At 36.9% G+C, this 17,047-nt stretch overlaps 1 protein-coding gene and 1 non-coding gene across 3 annotated transcripts in view; both read right to left on the bottom strand.

The window, feature by feature from the left end:
* LOC122430816 (prolylcarboxypeptidase) overlaps positions 1–17,047 on the bottom strand; it is an 80,358-nt gene that overhangs the window by 24,065 nt on the left and 39,246 nt on the right. For both annotated transcript variants that reach the window (XM_043451687.1, XM_043451686.1), the window contains exons 3-7: positions 15,419–15,559; positions 9,061–9,162; positions 5,010–5,191; positions 4,599–4,756; positions 3,669–3,841 (exon numbers count right to left, since the gene is read on the bottom strand). In XM_043451687.1, coding sequence (XP_043307622.1) covers positions 3,669–3,841; positions 4,599–4,756; positions 5,010–5,191; positions 9,061–9,162; positions 15,419–15,559 — 756 coding nt within the window. The remainder of the gene's footprint in view (positions 1–3,668; positions 3,842–4,598; positions 4,757–5,009; positions 5,192–9,060; positions 9,163–15,418; positions 15,560–17,047) is intronic.
* Positions 8,396–8,559, bottom strand: LOC122431492. Its single transcript, XR_006266516.1, has one exon. It is a non-coding gene; the product is annotated as a U1 spliceosomal RNA (small nuclear RNA).

The raw sequence follows: 17,047 nt of genomic DNA, 5'->3' as shown, positions 1-17,047 counted from the left end.
CTATTTCCTAGAACAAATGTGAACATTCAGGAAAAAAATATTATAAGAGCATAGGAGGTCCATTTTAATAATTCTGTTTTAAATAGTGGAGATATCATGGAGATAGTACAACACTGTAATGTCAGTTCCAAACTGATCAGCTCTTAACCCAAATATAATGCCACGTACACCAGAGAAAGTAAAGATAATGAGTTGTTTAAAAGCTTTAAGTGTCCCTCTACCTATGAAGATAAGCATTTGAATAACAGAAACAAAAAGAAGGCAAAGAAATGCTTTTAAAGAAGATAGGTCAAAAAAAAAAAAAACCTATCTCTTCTCAGAGAGTATGGCCCATCCACATTAGAGAAAGGATTAAGCAGATACATTCAGCTTTTCTAACAGATTTTCTTTCTCTAAGGCTTCAATACCCCTCTCACACTCACTCAGATAATCACATTAGTTTTGTCATTAAAAGCTCCCTTTTCATAGAATGCACCTAAACCGCTTAAACCACCCAGAGAGGTCGAATACATTATCAAACACCAAGACAAACAGAAGAGATTTTCCATCTTATGTCTTATTATTTCACTGTATCTATCTGCATGCTCAGGAAGCCAAGCCAAAAGATGTGGTGAGTTATCAGCTGAAAAATGATTCCAAAACAAACAAACTATAGTATCCTTTACCACTGCTCTTGAAGCTGAGAACTGAGAGCTAGGAGTTTTTATGCTGACAGAGCAGTCAAATGACAGAGGGGTTTTCTATTTCCTTTTCTCCTCTTCCTTGTGTTCTATCGGCCAAGGCCGTGATTATTTCTGCATGAATGTTGCAGCTTCTGTTAACAGTAAACAAAAGCAAATGGAGTCTGAGTGTGCATGGCTCAAAGATAAATTAGAAACAATGATACTTGAGTTGACGTGGAAAATAGCATTTAGACACTCCATATGGATACTTCAGAACCATACAAGTCCAGGCAGCACTGGAAATGACCTGCATTTTTTCATAACTATTACATATCATCTCACCATCCTAAGCTTGAGTTACAGACTCAGAAAAGGACCGCTGTTTGTTAGTCCTTTAAAAAGGAGGAAGTGTATCAGAGGGAGGAGGAGTCCTGGTTAAATGGAACTATCCAAGTGAAAGAGCAGTCTCCAACTGGGTAGTGTTCCAGGGATTAGGGGGTTGGGAGAACAGAGAGGGGGTCAAGAAAGGAGAAACAGAATGAACAGTGAAAGAAAGTGATCTGAAACTAAAAGCTTGGGAGGGAGACATGTAGTGGAAAAATTCTGAAATCAGATAGGATAAAATCAGAGATAGATGGAGGCAAAGAAAGTTTTTCAAGCAAGAGGCAAAGAGAGGTTACTTTTGGTGGTTTGCAGGCAGGAAACAGATTTATAAACATACAATAAACAATCAAGAGTTCCTTAATAAATCAAAAGAAAGGATAAAGTTGGTAACAAAACCAAACAAAAAAACTGAAGGAAATAACAAGAACAAGTCCTAGATAAAAGAAGTAAAAGGTGATTATGAGGCAAAGGCACAAAGTTACTTTGCCTTAAAAATAAACTTTTAAAATATATATATGCACACAAAAGATAAAAAAGACTGTGCTAAATCAAAAACACATGACAAAATACTTGAGATATACTACACTAATTTTGAGTGATTACTTAGGAGAGAGAAAAGACAAGACTATATATTTACAGTTAAGATTCAATAGCAAAATATCTCAAAAGGAATATTAAAGATGCACAGACAAAACCAGTTAGGCTGTTTACTGTTCCAAATCATAAATGAACATTAAAAAGATGTATTCCTCTGGCACTTTTCCTAAGTTGTGTCAGCAAACTACAGGCTCCAGGCCAAAGCCAGCCACTGCCTGTTTTATAAATACTGTTGGAACATAGCCTTCCTCATTCATTTAAATATTGTCTGTGGTCACTTTCTTGCCAAAGCTACAAAGCTGAGTAGCTGTCATAGAAACTATACAGCTCACAAAGCCTAAAATATTTACTATCTAGTCCTTTACAGATAAAGTTTGCCAACCCTTATTCTAAATAACAAGGGAAGTCCCCATATGTTTTATCATCTGACAACTTATTCTCCAAATGGGCATAAAGATGTAAATGTAATTCTCACTCTGTACACAGAGTATAAAGTTAAGTCTGATAGTTGTCACACTGAGGCCAGCAATCTACCCAACTCTTCCCTCAAGTATTCCATTAATAGTTCAGTGCAATACATGAGAAGATCATGGGCTCTGAACAATGGTAGACTTGCATTCAAAACCACTTCTACTACCTCTTAGTAGAGCTTAAATCTCTTCTCCATAAAACTGGAATTATAACTCTTGACTGTGGGAATTAAATGAGATAGTATACATGAAAGTGCTTTATAAATATAAAATAATATAGAAAGATAAGACATTATTAGCACCTGTAAATTTATGGAGACTAATGGTTTCAGATTTAGTTTTTCCTCATTATTTTGATATAGGTTTTCTTACCATGTGAAAGAGATCTACTCTTTAAAATAATTTTGTAGTGTCAAAATTCAATTTAATTCAAATACACATTTACCTCTGGTTTGCTATGTGCAAGATACCCACTGGCCACTCTACTTTTTAGATGAAGAAAAATATCTCTAGTAGCAAATGATCTTGTTTCATTTGGGTTACAAAGTTTTAAGCAAGGTGTGCATTTAATAATTCAAAAGGACAGCTAAATTTAAATTGCTTTTGAAATCTGGTTCTTACATTACCAATTCTCTATACATTTACAGCACTCGTTCTAGCTGTAGAATCTGTTATATTCTCTGAATTTAATAACCATCAAGTTGGCCAGCCTTTGTTTCTAAAACTATGAGGAATGCTCTTTACAAAGGAATGCTTAACAAGAATACATACAATAAAGAATTCTGGCACGAAAAGAACTTTAAATTTTATTGTGTCATGTTTCTCTAAAGTTTCCAGAGCGTTTTCACATCCAATATTTTATTTGATCCTCAGCACAACCCTACTGAGAATGTAAGCATCATTATCCCATTCTGCAGAGGAAGACACGGAGGCCTAAGAAGAGGAGAGACTTGCCAAGACCACACAGCTGGTAGAGGGTGGCTCTGGATAAGGATCCAGAGTCAGTGCTCTTTGTACTCCACCTTGCTGTATGTACGTAGCCTTTATGATGTCTTTAGTACTTGGAATACATTTAGCAGTTGACTGAATCATAGCACCATGAGAGCAGCTCCCATTTATCAAGCACTGACCATGTATTAGGCATAGCTCTATGTGACTCACATATATAAATTGTATGTGTGAAGTATACAGCACAGAATTGGGCACATAGTAACTATTTCATTAACAGCAACTATTGGTCTTATTTCTAAGAGTTAGTCTTTAGTTCTAAGAGTTGTAATTCATACAACTCTGTAATCTATGCATTTTACTCCATTATTTAAATGAGGAAACTGAAGTTCAGAAGAGATAGGTAACACGTCCAAGTTTGAGTAAAACCAGGATTCCTACCTAGGTTTGAGATTCGACTAATTCCAGAGTCCCCTTGTCACTGGGAATTCCTCTGATGCTGAAAGTCAGAGAATGCACCAAAAAAAAAAGGGGGGGGGGGCAGGTGGGAGCAGTGAAGAGACAGAAGTATGTTATTAAAAGTGATGAAAGGATATCTTCCTGTTACCTTGACAGGCCAAGCAGGCAAAGGCTGTAAAAAGTTGGACTCGTAAGGGTAGTCCACCATTGCCAGATTCACCCAGGTTTCAGAGATCCAGTCTTTCAAATGCTGAACATCCTGCCATTTTGTTAACGGAGTGCATAAGTGAAGGGCCTCAGAAAGCCAACGCAAGCCAGGGCCTGAGAATAGAGTCACATTGTTGGAATCTAAAAAGCACCACTCAACAGAAGGGTTTTACAGATCATTTATTCTTCACCTGTGTTTTAGAAAGCTCAGTCTCCTATGCAGTTTCTCCAAAAAGGTTTTTTCAACATTCAACAAAATATCTTTAGAGCAACTGGTTAATCTCATGATAGATAAGTTGCCTATCTTCATGGGGCTTACCAGAGTTAGTATTCTCAATCACTGTCATGTGTAAATAAACAAATAAAAGACTATAGAGCAAGGAAAATGGATAAACTACACCTAAATAAAACAAATGGATTTATCCCACAGTGTTGAGTAAAAGACAGCAGAGACAAAAAAATACATACTATGCAATTCCGATTATTAAAAAATTCAAGAGTAAGCAAAGTTAATTTACGGTTCTAGAATTCAGGATAGCAACTGGTTTGATAAGCACAGAGGTAGTATCTGCAAAGAGCCAGAGGGGATTTGGAGGTGGGGGTGGGGGGGATTTCCTGATCTGCATGCTGAATACACTATGTATTCACTTTGCAAAAATTCACCAAGCTGTATATCTTGATTTGTGTACTTTTCTATATGTTATACTTAAATATGTAAAGTGAAATAAAAGAAAGTGTTAGTCATTCAGTCATGTATGTTATATTTAAAAAAAAGTTTACTGAAAAAGTGGAAAGTGTTAGATTTAGCACTTAAAAGGTACAAAAAAAAAAACCCCAAAACATTGATTCCATTCTCTTAATTAAAGCTTACCCTTTTTTGCAAGTCGACTAATGGCATCCCAGGACCTGCGGATACTCTCTGAACAATTTGGGCCACTTCTGCCAAAATCTGTAGTTACAATCTTCATAAATGTGTCACAAGGCACCAGATCATTAAACTGCCAGATGGGGGCAGAGGATGCAAGAGCTCTAAATGGTAAGAAGACCAAAAGAAAGAGAAAAGAAAAAAATGTAACTCACATAATTCAAGTTTTAAAATTGAAACTGTTACTGAACAAGAGTGGTGAGAAAAATCTACAACTCTTAGTGGAACAGAAATTTAAAATCTCAGTACAATAGAATAGGATATGTTTTACCTCCCCCCGCCAAAAAAAAAAAACCACTCTATATTCACTTTGCCAATCATTAAGAAAGTGCTCACATCCAACATAAATGAATTTACCCAACCACCAAATGAGGATACTTCATCCTGAACCAGGCTGCAAGCATGCCACCATAAGAGCCCCCTAGGGCAATGACAGGTTGATTTCTAGCTCCTGGGATTGTTCTTTTCAAGTATTTGATTAACTTTGCAAAATCAGCCAGAGCTTGTTCTGTTGTCAGAAAATTCAAGTGTCTGGAATCCTAAAGAAAAACAACAAAGAACATGGGTATAAATGTGCATATAATAGCAGCTTAGGCATAACATAAATCCAGAAAAAAGCCAGATAAGCTTTTCTCCAAACAGAATTTCTAGGCAACTGATTTAAAACACCCAGTTAAAGCACTAGCATTGCTAATTTAAACTCATGGAAAAGTGATTTTAAGTTTGTGGGAAGAAAATAATGTATTTTTGCATTAAAATGTAATTTCTATTAAATGCTATTTACCAAAGACTTTGCTGAAGTAGTAGAAACAACAAAGACAAATCATAAGTAACATTTAACAACAGATGTGATAGCATACAATACTAATTTTAACAGACAACTATTCTATTATAATTTTTATTTCAAATCTTGAAACATTTACAAAGGCTACCATATAAAGCAAAGGTAAACTAAATCCTGTGAAAAATGAAAGTAAGAATCATCAGTAAAAATAAAACATCCTTCCTCATCAGAAAGATTATTATGTCTGATATACCAACAACTGGAATAAGTCAGCCTGCCTGTCGTACAACTATAAAATTGGAGTTAAGGAAAAAAAACAACATAAGGAACAACCTTTTTCAGACATTGGAAAAGCAACACAAGACTTTGATTCCTGAGAGAAGAATGTTGTTGTTCAGTCGCCAAGTTGTGTCTGACTCTTCACGACCCCGTGGACTGCAGCACATGAGGCCTCCCTGTCCCTCACCATCTCCCTGAGTTTGCCCAAGTTCATGTTCATTGAATCAGTGATGCCATCCAACTATCTGATCCTCTGTCACCCTCTTTTCCTTCTACCTTTGATCTTTCCCAGCATCATGGTCTTTCCCAGTGAGTCAGCTGTTTGCATCAGGTGGCCAAAGGACTGGAGTTTCAGCTTCAACATCAGTCCTTCCAAAGAGGGTTGATTTCCTTTAAGATTGACTGGTTTGATCTCCTTGCTTTACAAGGGACTCTCAAGAGTCTTCTCCAGCACACAGTTCAAAAGCATCAATTCTCTAGCTTTTTTAAAGTCTAGCTCTCACATCTGTACATGACTACTGGAAACACCATAGCCGTGACTTACTTACTCAGGAAGTAAGTTCCATGATCATCTAGTTCTCTGCCTAGGGAGAATTTCCTCACTGCAGTGTAGGAAGGTGGAACTCAAATGGAGTCCTGCTAAGCTGAGAAGATTAAAGAAGAGTCTCCTTTTAAAAGGTGAAGCCTAATTCTTCCCCCTTTGAACTTGGTTTGGACTTAGTGACTTGGTTCTAACACAAATAGAATGTGGCAGAAATGATATATGACTTCCAAAGTCTGGTCATGAAAAGCATTGCAGGTGGACTTCCCTGGTGGCCCACTGGGTAAGACTTCACCTTCCAAAGCAGGGGGTGTGGGTTTGATTCCTGCTTGGGGAGCTAAGAGCCCACATGTGCATGCTTGCTAAGTCGCTTCAGCTGTATCCAACTCTTTGTGACCCTGTGGGCTGAAGCCCACATGACTTGCAGCCAAAAAACCAAAACATAATACAGAAGAGATATTGTAATAAATTCAATAAAGACTTAAAAAAAAAAAAAAAAGCACTGCAGTTTCCACCTTGCTCTCTTAGATGGCCAACTTTGAGGGAAGCTAGCTGTCATGTCATGAAGCCACTCAAGTAGGCCTTTGGAAAAACCCAAGAGAGGACAAACTAAAGCATCTTGCTAACACCCAGCACCAATCTGTCACTCATGTGGATCCTCCATATAAGCAGAGAGGGTCCTCCAGCCTCAGTCAAGCCTTCAGATGACTGAAGCACTAAATGACGTCTTAACCTCATGAGATCCCCTGAAACAGAACCACCTAGTTGAGTCACTCCAAATTCCTTACCCACAGGAACTGGAAAATAATAAATGTTTATTGTTGTTTTAAGCCACTAAAGTTTGAGGTAAATTGTCATGTAGCAACAGATAACTAACACAGCCACATTTCCATCAGACTATCCTATTTAACCTTCAGAGTTTGGTCTCACCACTCTGACTCCTCCCATCACCTGGTATATTTTGGAACCACAGAGGCCCATCTTTCCTCTCTCCTATGCATGTCACTTACTCCTTTAACCTTTCCTCTTATCCAAGATGTATGTTCTCTGACTTCTCAACTTCTCTCTCATGGTCTGTCACTATTCTTTACTTTTAGTTTTCATGGCACGATGTATAGTTGAGTGCAGTTTTTTCCCAATCCTATGCATTTGCAATATTCCCCCATGCTACTAACAAATTCTGCGAGCACATGAAGGGAAGGAAGCATAGCATAGAGAGCCCTCACCTCCTTTTTCCTAGCAGAGTACGGACCACAAGGAACTAGGAAAGGAGGTTGTGTTTTTATCTGCAACAAACTACTTTTCAATGGTTTCAAAACCTGTCAACTTCCCTAATCAGATAATTATGCAAAATAATAAACTAAAGAATAGAGTTTCCCATGCAATCTAACAAATATCAGCAAATCACTCTGGTTTTCATTTATAACACAAGAACTTTTTATTTATTTATAAGATAAGATAACAAAATTTCAGAAAATAGAAAGTTCTTTCAAAACAGGAAGCCTAGAAAATGACTGACCCAAGTTCCTCTAACTCAGATTTCTCCAAAATCATGGTATGGAGATTTCCCTGGTGGTCCATTCACCTTCCAAAGTAGGGTGTACAGGTTCGATCCCTGGTCAGGGAGCTAAGATCCCACATGAATTAGGGCCAAAAATAACAAAACATAAAACAGAAGTAGTGTTACAAGAAATTCAGTTGAAGACTTAAAAAAAAAGTGATCTACATTAAAAAAAAAAAGAAAGAAATCTTTTTTAAAAAATGCCTGGTATGTGTATAAAGGTGGTATACATCATGATCCTAGGTAGTGCACAAACATTTTTACTTTAATACTTGTTCTATTTCAATATAACTTAGAAAAAATAGTACATAAAGCCTTTATTAAGAAAGTACTAAGTTTGAAAAGTGAGTTGCTAAAAGAAAAATAGTGAATAATACAGATGGCAAATCCATATAGTCAGAAACACATAGTGTCAGGTAGTAGATAAGTGACTCAGCTGAGGAAAGGGTGTCTTGCCTTATTAAAGTGTAGATTTGTGGTCAAGGCCAAAGTTCCCTGAGAGAAAAGAAAGGCTAGGAGGGAATCTATTGACTAGCTGACCTCTTTGAATCATAGAGATGATCTGTCCTTTTTTTTTTCAGGGGAAAGCGCGAACGCAGTCCCCCACTACCACAAATTATGCAGTCGAGTTTCCCACATTTGGGGAAATCGCAGGGGTCAGCACATCCGGAGTGCAATGGATAAGCCTCGCCCTGGGAAAACCACCTTCGTGATCATGGTATCTCCCCTGCCAGGTAAGTATGATCGGTCCTTATTTTATTGAAAAACACCTTACTAAACAAGCATTTTTGTACTCCTAACATTTTTTCCAGTGATAGACCCAATAATTTACATATATAATTTATAAATAGGATTATTTACTGATTTTTTTTTTAAACAATGAAAAGTTCCCTCCAGTCTCCACATTCTTAGATTAAGATTTACCTGGCAAAGGCTAGCCTCATCACATTGAGTTAAAGACTGATCAATACTATAAAAATGGTAATAATATGATTTTTTAAATAATTTTTAAAATTATTTTAAAAATAATACAATTATTTAAAAATAATACAATTTTAAAAATTGAGGCTTTAAAATTATATATGAAATTATATATGAAGTTATATATGAAAAGGTTTCAAATTATATATGAAAAGGTTAAATACAAGTTACTGAAATTCAGGCAGTTCAAGTTAAAGATATCATTTTTCTTACAGTGGAACATGTAATTAGAAAATGTTCTAAACTTAAAAGACACACTTACCGAGAAGGAGTCAGCACCAAAGGGTAGGGACTCTCCATAGTACCGATGTTCAGCAAACACCAACATGGCTTTCATTTCCTCAGCTATGTCCCACATGAACCCCTAGAAGGAATTTATAAATTCACAGGGTAAAACTAGGATGTAAAAAAAGTCTTAATTTTTTTTGCAACTCATATGAAATGGATGTTAAACCATACCAAAAAGAGTTCTCTGAGAATCTAGACAATTCATATTTGTGCTACAGATAAATGATATAACTGTTTCATTGTTGCACATCCATCTCACACTGTATCAGAGTGAAACAATTCAAAATAAGACCACGTTGCACAACTACCAATCATTCCAACTCTCCTTATTCTGACAGTCTAGCCTCAGAATCAACATTATGTCTAAAATAGCCTTCAAATTGCACTGTGTCCCAAAGAATACAGGAAAGAGCAGGATAACTAAGCTATCTGCCTACTCACAAATAACTTTTATTTATAACATAAAAGACAATAGTACAAATAAACATACTGGATTCCCCTGGGTTTTGTATTAATCTTATACACATGAAGATAAATAATAGCTAACAATAGCTAGTATTAACTGAGTGCTTACAACTCATTAAATACCATTCTAAGCACTTTATATGTATCAATTCACTTAATTATCATAACAATCTAGAGATAGGTACTTTGATTATTAATCTTATTTACATGAAGATAAATAGTAGCTAACAACAGCTACAGCTAGTATTAACTGAGTGCTTACAACTCATTAAAAACCATTCTAAACACTATATATATTAATTCACTTAGTTATCACAATCTAAAAGATAGGCACTTTGATTATCTCTACTTCACAGGCAAGGACACAGTTTAAACAACCTGTGACAGTCACAGAGCGAGAAAGTGGCAGAGCCAACTTTCAAGCACATGCCACCTAGCTCCAGAATACAATCATCAAGTGCAAACTTCCTTATTTCCACACATAATGCTGGTCATTAATCAACAGGGGCAATTTTTTCACTGACATCAAGTGGTGACCTCAGAATCCTTCTTAACAAAGCATTCTAGGTGGCCAACGTCAATTAACTAGATTTAGATTTGTTGTTGTTATTTAGTCTTTTCCGACCCCATGGACTGTAGCCCACCAAGCTCCTCTGTCTGTGGGATTTCCCAGGCAAGAATACTAAAGGGGGTTGCCATTTCCTTCTCCAGGGGATCTTGCAGACCCAGGGATTGAACCCGCATTTCCTGCATTGGCAGGCAGATTCTTCACTACTGAGCCACCAGGGAAGTCCCAGATTTAGATTTAGCATATATTACAACTGCTTGTCACTCCTAGTGCACATTATTGCTTTCTAATGAGTTCTTATTCCTTTACAAAGACTGAGTGAAAGTGTTAGTCACCCAGTTGGTCCAACTCTTTATGATCCCATGGACTGTAGCCCACCAGGCTCCTCTGTTCATGGAATTCTCCAGGCAAGAATCCTGGAGTGGATTGCCATTCCTTTCTCCAGGCGATCTACCCAACCAACGGATCAAACCTGGGTCTTCTGCATTGCAGATAGATTCTTCACCACTGAACCACCTGGGAAGCTCCTAACAAAGACTAAGACAGAATTTTTGTTTGTCGTGACAATGAAATGAACAATTAAAAGAGCTGTATGCATGTGAGGATGGAGAGTTTAACCTGATACTTGTGATGGTTTCAATAACCCCATTTTCTCTCTTAACACCTTGCTCATTTCCTACCCCTGCCATGTATCTACAGACACTGTACCCCAGCTCAAGACGCCCTCCTCTACCTGCCCTCTTGATGACTTGCTGATCACGCCCTCCTATCAATACCAGTCTCAACAGGTATGGATCTCTATTACTTTGTTGCAATATTTGCTTATCTGTGTCTGACCTTACCAGAGTATGAGTTTCTTAACAGTAAGGATCATCCAACAAAGTAATCAGAAGAGTTAACCTCAGGTTTTGAGAGGAAGCAAATGTATTAATTTGGACGTGAACTACCCCGCATCCAAGGTCAGGAGCGGCGGCCATGAGGAGCGACCCTGCTCCAAGGTCAGGAGCGGGGGCCGTGAGGAGATACCCCACGTCCAAGGTAAAGAGCAGCCGTAAAGAGATACCCCACGTCCAAGGTGAGACAAACCCAAGTAAGAAGGTAGGTGCTGAGAGAGGGCATCAGAGGACAGGCAGACTGAAACCACAGTCACAGACAACTAGCCAATCTGATCACACGGACCACAGCCTTGTCTAACTCAATGAAACTAAGCCATGCCATGTGGGGCCACCCAAGATGGTCAGGTCATGGTGGAGAGGTCTGACAGAATGTGCTTCACTGGAGAAGGGAATGGCAAACCACTTCATATTCTTGCCTTGAGAACCCCATGAACAGTATGAAAAGGCAAAAAGATAGGACACTGAAAGATGAACTTTCCAGGTCGGTAGCTACCCAATATGCAACTGGAGAGCAGTGGAGAAATAACCCCAGAAAGAATGAAGAGATGGAGCCAAAGCAAAAACAACACCCAGTTGTGGATGGGACTGGTGATAGAAGCAAGGTTCAATGCTGGAAAGAGCAATATTGCATAGGAACCTGGAACGTTAGGTCCATGAATCAAGGCAAATTGGAAGTGGTCAAACAGGAGATGCAAGAGTGAACATTGACATTCTAGGAATCAGTGAACTAAAATGGACTGGAATGGGTGAATTTAACTCAGTTGACCATTATATCTACTACTGTAGGCAGGAATCCCTTAGAAGAAATGGAGTAGCCATCATAGTCAACAAAAGAGTCTGAAATGCAGTACTTGGATGGAATCTTGAAAATGACAGAATGATTTCTGTTCATTTCCAAGGCAAACCATTCAATATCACGGTAATCCAAGGCTACGCCCCAACCAGTAACTCTGAAGAAGCTGAAGTTGAACAGTTCTATGAAGACCTACAAGACCTTTTAGAACTAACACCCAAAAAAGATGTCCTTCTCATTATAGGGGACTGGAATGCAAAGTAGGAAGTAAAGAAACACCTGGAATAACAGGCACATTTGGCCTTGGAGTACAAAATGAAGAAGGGCAAAGGATAATAGAGTTTTGTCAAGAGAACACACTGGTCATAGCAAACACCCTCTTCCAACAGCACAAGACTCTACACACGGACATCACCAGATGGCCATCACGGAAATCAGATTGATTATATTCTTTGCAGCCAAAGATGGAGAAACTCTATACAGTCAGCAAAAATAAGACCGGGAGCTGACTGTGGCTCAGATCATGAACTCCTTATTGCCAAATTCAGACTTAAATTGAAGAAAGTGGGGAAAACCACTAGACCATTCAGGTATGACCTAAATCAAATCCCTTATAATTATACAGAGGAAGAGAGAAATAGATTTAAAGGACTAGATCTGACAGACAGAGTGCCTGATGAACTATGGACAGAGGTTCATGACATTGTACAGGAGACAGGGATCAAGACCATCCCCAAGAAAAAGAAATGCAAAAAAGCAAAATGGCTGTCTGAGGATGCCTTACAAATAGCTGTGAAAAGAAGAGAAGCAAAAAGCAAAGGAGAAAAGGAAAGATATTCCCATTTGAATTCAGAGTTGCAAAGAACAGCAAGGAGAGATAAAAAAGCCTTCCTCATGTAAAAAAAAAAAATAAAAAAATAAAAAAATTTAAAAAAAAATAAAATCTTAAAAAAAAAAAAAAAGCCTTCCTCAGCGATCAATGCAAAGAAATAGACGAAAACAATAGAATGGGAAAAACTAGAGATCTCTTCAAGAAAGTTAGAGATACAAAGGGAACATTTCACACAAAGATGGGCTCAATAAAGGACAGAAATGGCATGGACCTAACAGAAGCAGAAGATATTAGGAAGAGGTGGCAAGAATATACAGAAGAACTGTACAAAAAAGATCTTCACAACCCAGATAATCACGATGGTGTGATCACTCACCTCGAGCCAGACATCCTGGAATGTGAAGTCAAGTGGGTCTTAGGAAGCATCACTACAAACAAAGCTAGTGGAGGTGATGGAATTCCAGTTGAGCTATTTCAAATCCTGAAAGATGATGCTGTGAAAGTGCTGTACTCATTATATCAGCAAATTGGGAAAACTCAGCAGTGGCCACAGGACTGGAAAAGGTCAGTTTTCATCCCAATCCCAAAGAAAGGCAAGGCCAAAGAATGCTCAAACTACTGCACAATTGTACTCATCTCACACGCTAGTAAAGTAATGCTCAAAATTCTCCAAGCCAGGTTTCAACAATATGTGAGCCATGAACTTCCAGATGTTCAAGCTGGTTTTAGAAAAGGGAGAGGAACCAGAGATCAAATTGCCAACATCCACTGGATCACCGAACAAGCAAGAGCGTTCCAGAAAAACATCTATTTCTGCTTTATTGACTATGCCAAAGCCTTTGACTCTGTGATCACAATAAACTGGAAAATTCTTCAAGAGATGGGAATACCAGACCACCTGACATGTCTCTTGAGAAACCTATATGCAGGTCAGGAAGCAATAGTTAGAACTGGACATGGAACAACAGGCTAGTTCCAGATAGGAAAAGGAGTATGTCAAGGCTGTATATTGTCACCCTGCTTATTTAACTTGTATGCAGAGTACATCATGAGAAATGCTGAGCTAGAAGAAGCACAAGCTGGAATCAAGATTTCCAGGAGAAATATCAATAACCTCAGATTTGCAGATGACACCACTCTTACGGCAGAAAGTGAAGAACTAAAGAGCCTCCTGATGAAGGTGAAAGAGGAGAGTGAAAAAGTTGGCTTAAGGCTCAACATTCAGAAAACTAAGATCATGGCATCTGGTCCCATCACTTCATGGCAAATAGATGAAGAAACAGTGGAAACAGTGGCTGACTTTATTTTTGGGGGCTCCAAAATCACTGCAGATGGTGATTGCAGCCATTAAATTAAAAGACGCTTACTCCTTGGAAAGAAAGTTATGACCAACCTAGACAGCATATTAAAAAGCAGAGACATTATTTGTCAACAAAGGTCCATCTAGTCAAGGCTATGGTTTTTCCAGTAGTCATGTATGGATGTGAGAGTTGGACTATAACGAAAGCTGAGTGCTGAAGAATTGATGCTTTTGAATTGTGGTGTTGGAGAAGACCCGTGGCTTTGGCATAAAAGAGCAATCGAAAAAAAAAAAAAGAGCAATCGCACAAGAAAGAGAAAGGGAGACAAGGCAGCCTCAGTTGTTTCACAGAATTACAGAGCAGGACTCTTATGGAAAATAAATTCTGATTTCAGCTGTCACTCATCTAAGAGGAATAGATATCTACGATCTCAGTTCTTACGGAATTATTTTCTTTTCAACTAACATATTTAGACTAATAACATCCTAAGGAATGTTATTTCCTAAGGAAATAATTAGAAATATGGAATACAATAACAACATAATTGGGTTCATATCTTTGCTTTTAATGTAGTTCAGTTCATCATTTACTAAGATCTTCTGAATACCTAGCACCATGTCAGACACTGGCAGTGGAGAAAATAGGATTCAGTCCCCACCCTAAGGTAGTTCACAGACTAGCTTTCTGGTATAAAGCTGACACTTTCTAGTCTTAGCTCTGACTGATTAAAAAGGAAAATTTCTTCCTTTCATGTGTCTTAATTTTTATTAACAGATTTAAGCATTATTATAAAAGAAGATAGAATATATAGTCAGAGAAGCAAGCTAACAGCTACAGTATTTTTTATCTTCACAAATATAAGAAAAATAGTACAACAGGAAAGCTAAAATATATCTACCTTTGCCCATCCTATTTGAAAATCAAACTTGCATTTTTTTTTCTTATTTGCACTGGTTTTGTTTAAATTTTATTAACTAATTCATTTAACAAATGTTTATTGAGTACCTGCTATATGCCTAACACAGTCCTGGATCTAGGATACACCACTGAAAAAGCAAACAAAAATTCCTGCCCTTGTGTTCTCATTCTAGACTGTAATAATAAAAATAAACTATATTTATTACATAGTTATGACATCCCTACTCCCATTTCTCCCATATCCTTGTTCAATTGTGAAATAAGCTGGGATATTTTTTCATCTTTTAAAATTCAGTTGTCCAAAAATAGTATCATATTTCATTCTTTTCACATGTAATTCTTTAAGACTGAACAGGCTTATTGGATGTCTGTATTTATTCTTTCGTAAACTGCCTATTCACATACTTTTGCTGTTTCTCTGTTACTTGTGAGTTTACCTTTTTGTTTTTTTTTAAAGAACTTCAGAATTATTTGGTCATATATACTACAAAAGATTTTTTTCTAGTTGATCATAATAAAAAAGAAATTGAGCACAAGAGTTTCACAAATCTGCACATACCGTGTTATTGCAAAACCAGATAATGTCCCCTTCGTTACCAGTGTAGAAAAGTATTGATCCACCATCTTCCTTCCAGTAGTTATCAGCTATTAGGTACCGCTGTTTAAAAGTTCTATCGATATTAAATCCAAAGTGATCAACCTATGACAAAAAAGAAACAGACAAGACATATTTCAAAGTAATTAAAAACTAAAAAGTACATATATTATTCTTCCATTCAAATCAAGCTATGCTACAAAAATAAAAAAAGTTAAAACTTCATTTGGTTTCATTAGTAGTAGTAATATTGATATTATTTTGAAATCATTTTCTTCATATTTTAAGATAAAGCAATGTTATTGGTTGAGATTTTCAGCATAAAATATACAATTATAAAATCAAAAAACACATTTAAAAACACAATAATGTTAAAATTGAATTGGAAATAGTAATATGAACTTAGTAATTTTTAAAATAAAGACATTCCTTACTACTTGAATTTTGTTTTTTTTTAATTAATTTATTTATTTATTTTACTTTACAACATTGTATTGGTTTTGCCATACATGGACTTGAATCCGCCATGGGTGTACATGTGTTCCCCATCCTGAACCCTCCTCCCACCTCCCTCCCCATCCCATCCCTCTGAGTCATCCCAGTGCACCAGCCCCGAGCACCCTGCATCATGCATCAAACCTGGACTGGTAATTTGTTTCACATATGATAATTTACATGTTTCAATGCCATTCTCCCATATCATCCCACTCTTGCTTTAGTAATTTTTAAAATACAGACATTCCTTACTACTTGAATTTCATTATTGAAACTTTCAATAATGAAATTCAAGGACTAGAAAGACCACTGAAAAAGTCTCTAAACATTGTCATCCCAATAACAATTGACATTCCAAGGGCCAGGATCTATCATTGGCTGAAGTTTTAATTAATTGAACATAAAACAAATGGAACATAAAAAGAATAATGATTGTAGCTAATTAAAACATTTGATTCCATGTTTTAATTGATTCATGAAAATCCATTACTCCATAAGGATACCAAAAAAGAGAAAGCAAGAAAAATATTTATTCCTCACCATTTATTTATTAAGCCAACTCCTCACTTAGAAGTTGTAAATAAAAAAGCAAAGAATTCAACATTTAACTTGCCTTTCCAACAGAATTGTATTTCAGGGTACTAACTAGTCCCAACTGATGAAAAACAGCTCTATTTTATCAAATGTCAGCTAATGCAGAAGCAATGACAGAATTAGGAAAATGGTATTTGACAAACCCTAGTGAAGTTACTGATTCAGGCAAGAATTACTGAAGTGTTAAAGGCATTAGGAGAATGGATGATAAGAAAATGAACATTCATATTACTACCTGTCACAAGATCAGCCTGTTAACCTAGTGATCAAAGTTAGCATCACTAAAAGTGATGTGAACAAGAATTATGTATTTCATCACATTGCACAACACAAAACACATATCATCCATGATAAATTCTTGCCAAAAACATTCAGTTTGTATCTCAGTCCAGTCTTTATATCTAATTTCCAGTTTCTGGGAAATACAAAGGTAGAAAAACAAGCTGAACATACTCCAAAGAAGCGATCAGACAAGTCCAAAGATAAGGTATTTTATAACAAAAA

This window comes from Cervus canadensis, chromosome 29 (assembly GCF_019320065.1).
Source record: "Cervus canadensis isolate Bull #8, Minnesota chromosome 29, ASM1932006v1, whole genome shotgun sequence".
NCBI classification, from domain to species: domain Eukaryota; kingdom Metazoa; phylum Chordata; class Mammalia; order Artiodactyla; family Cervidae; genus Cervus; species Cervus canadensis.
Note: the sequence above shows the minus strand (reverse complement) of the source record. Positions and strands in the feature narration are given on the sequence as shown.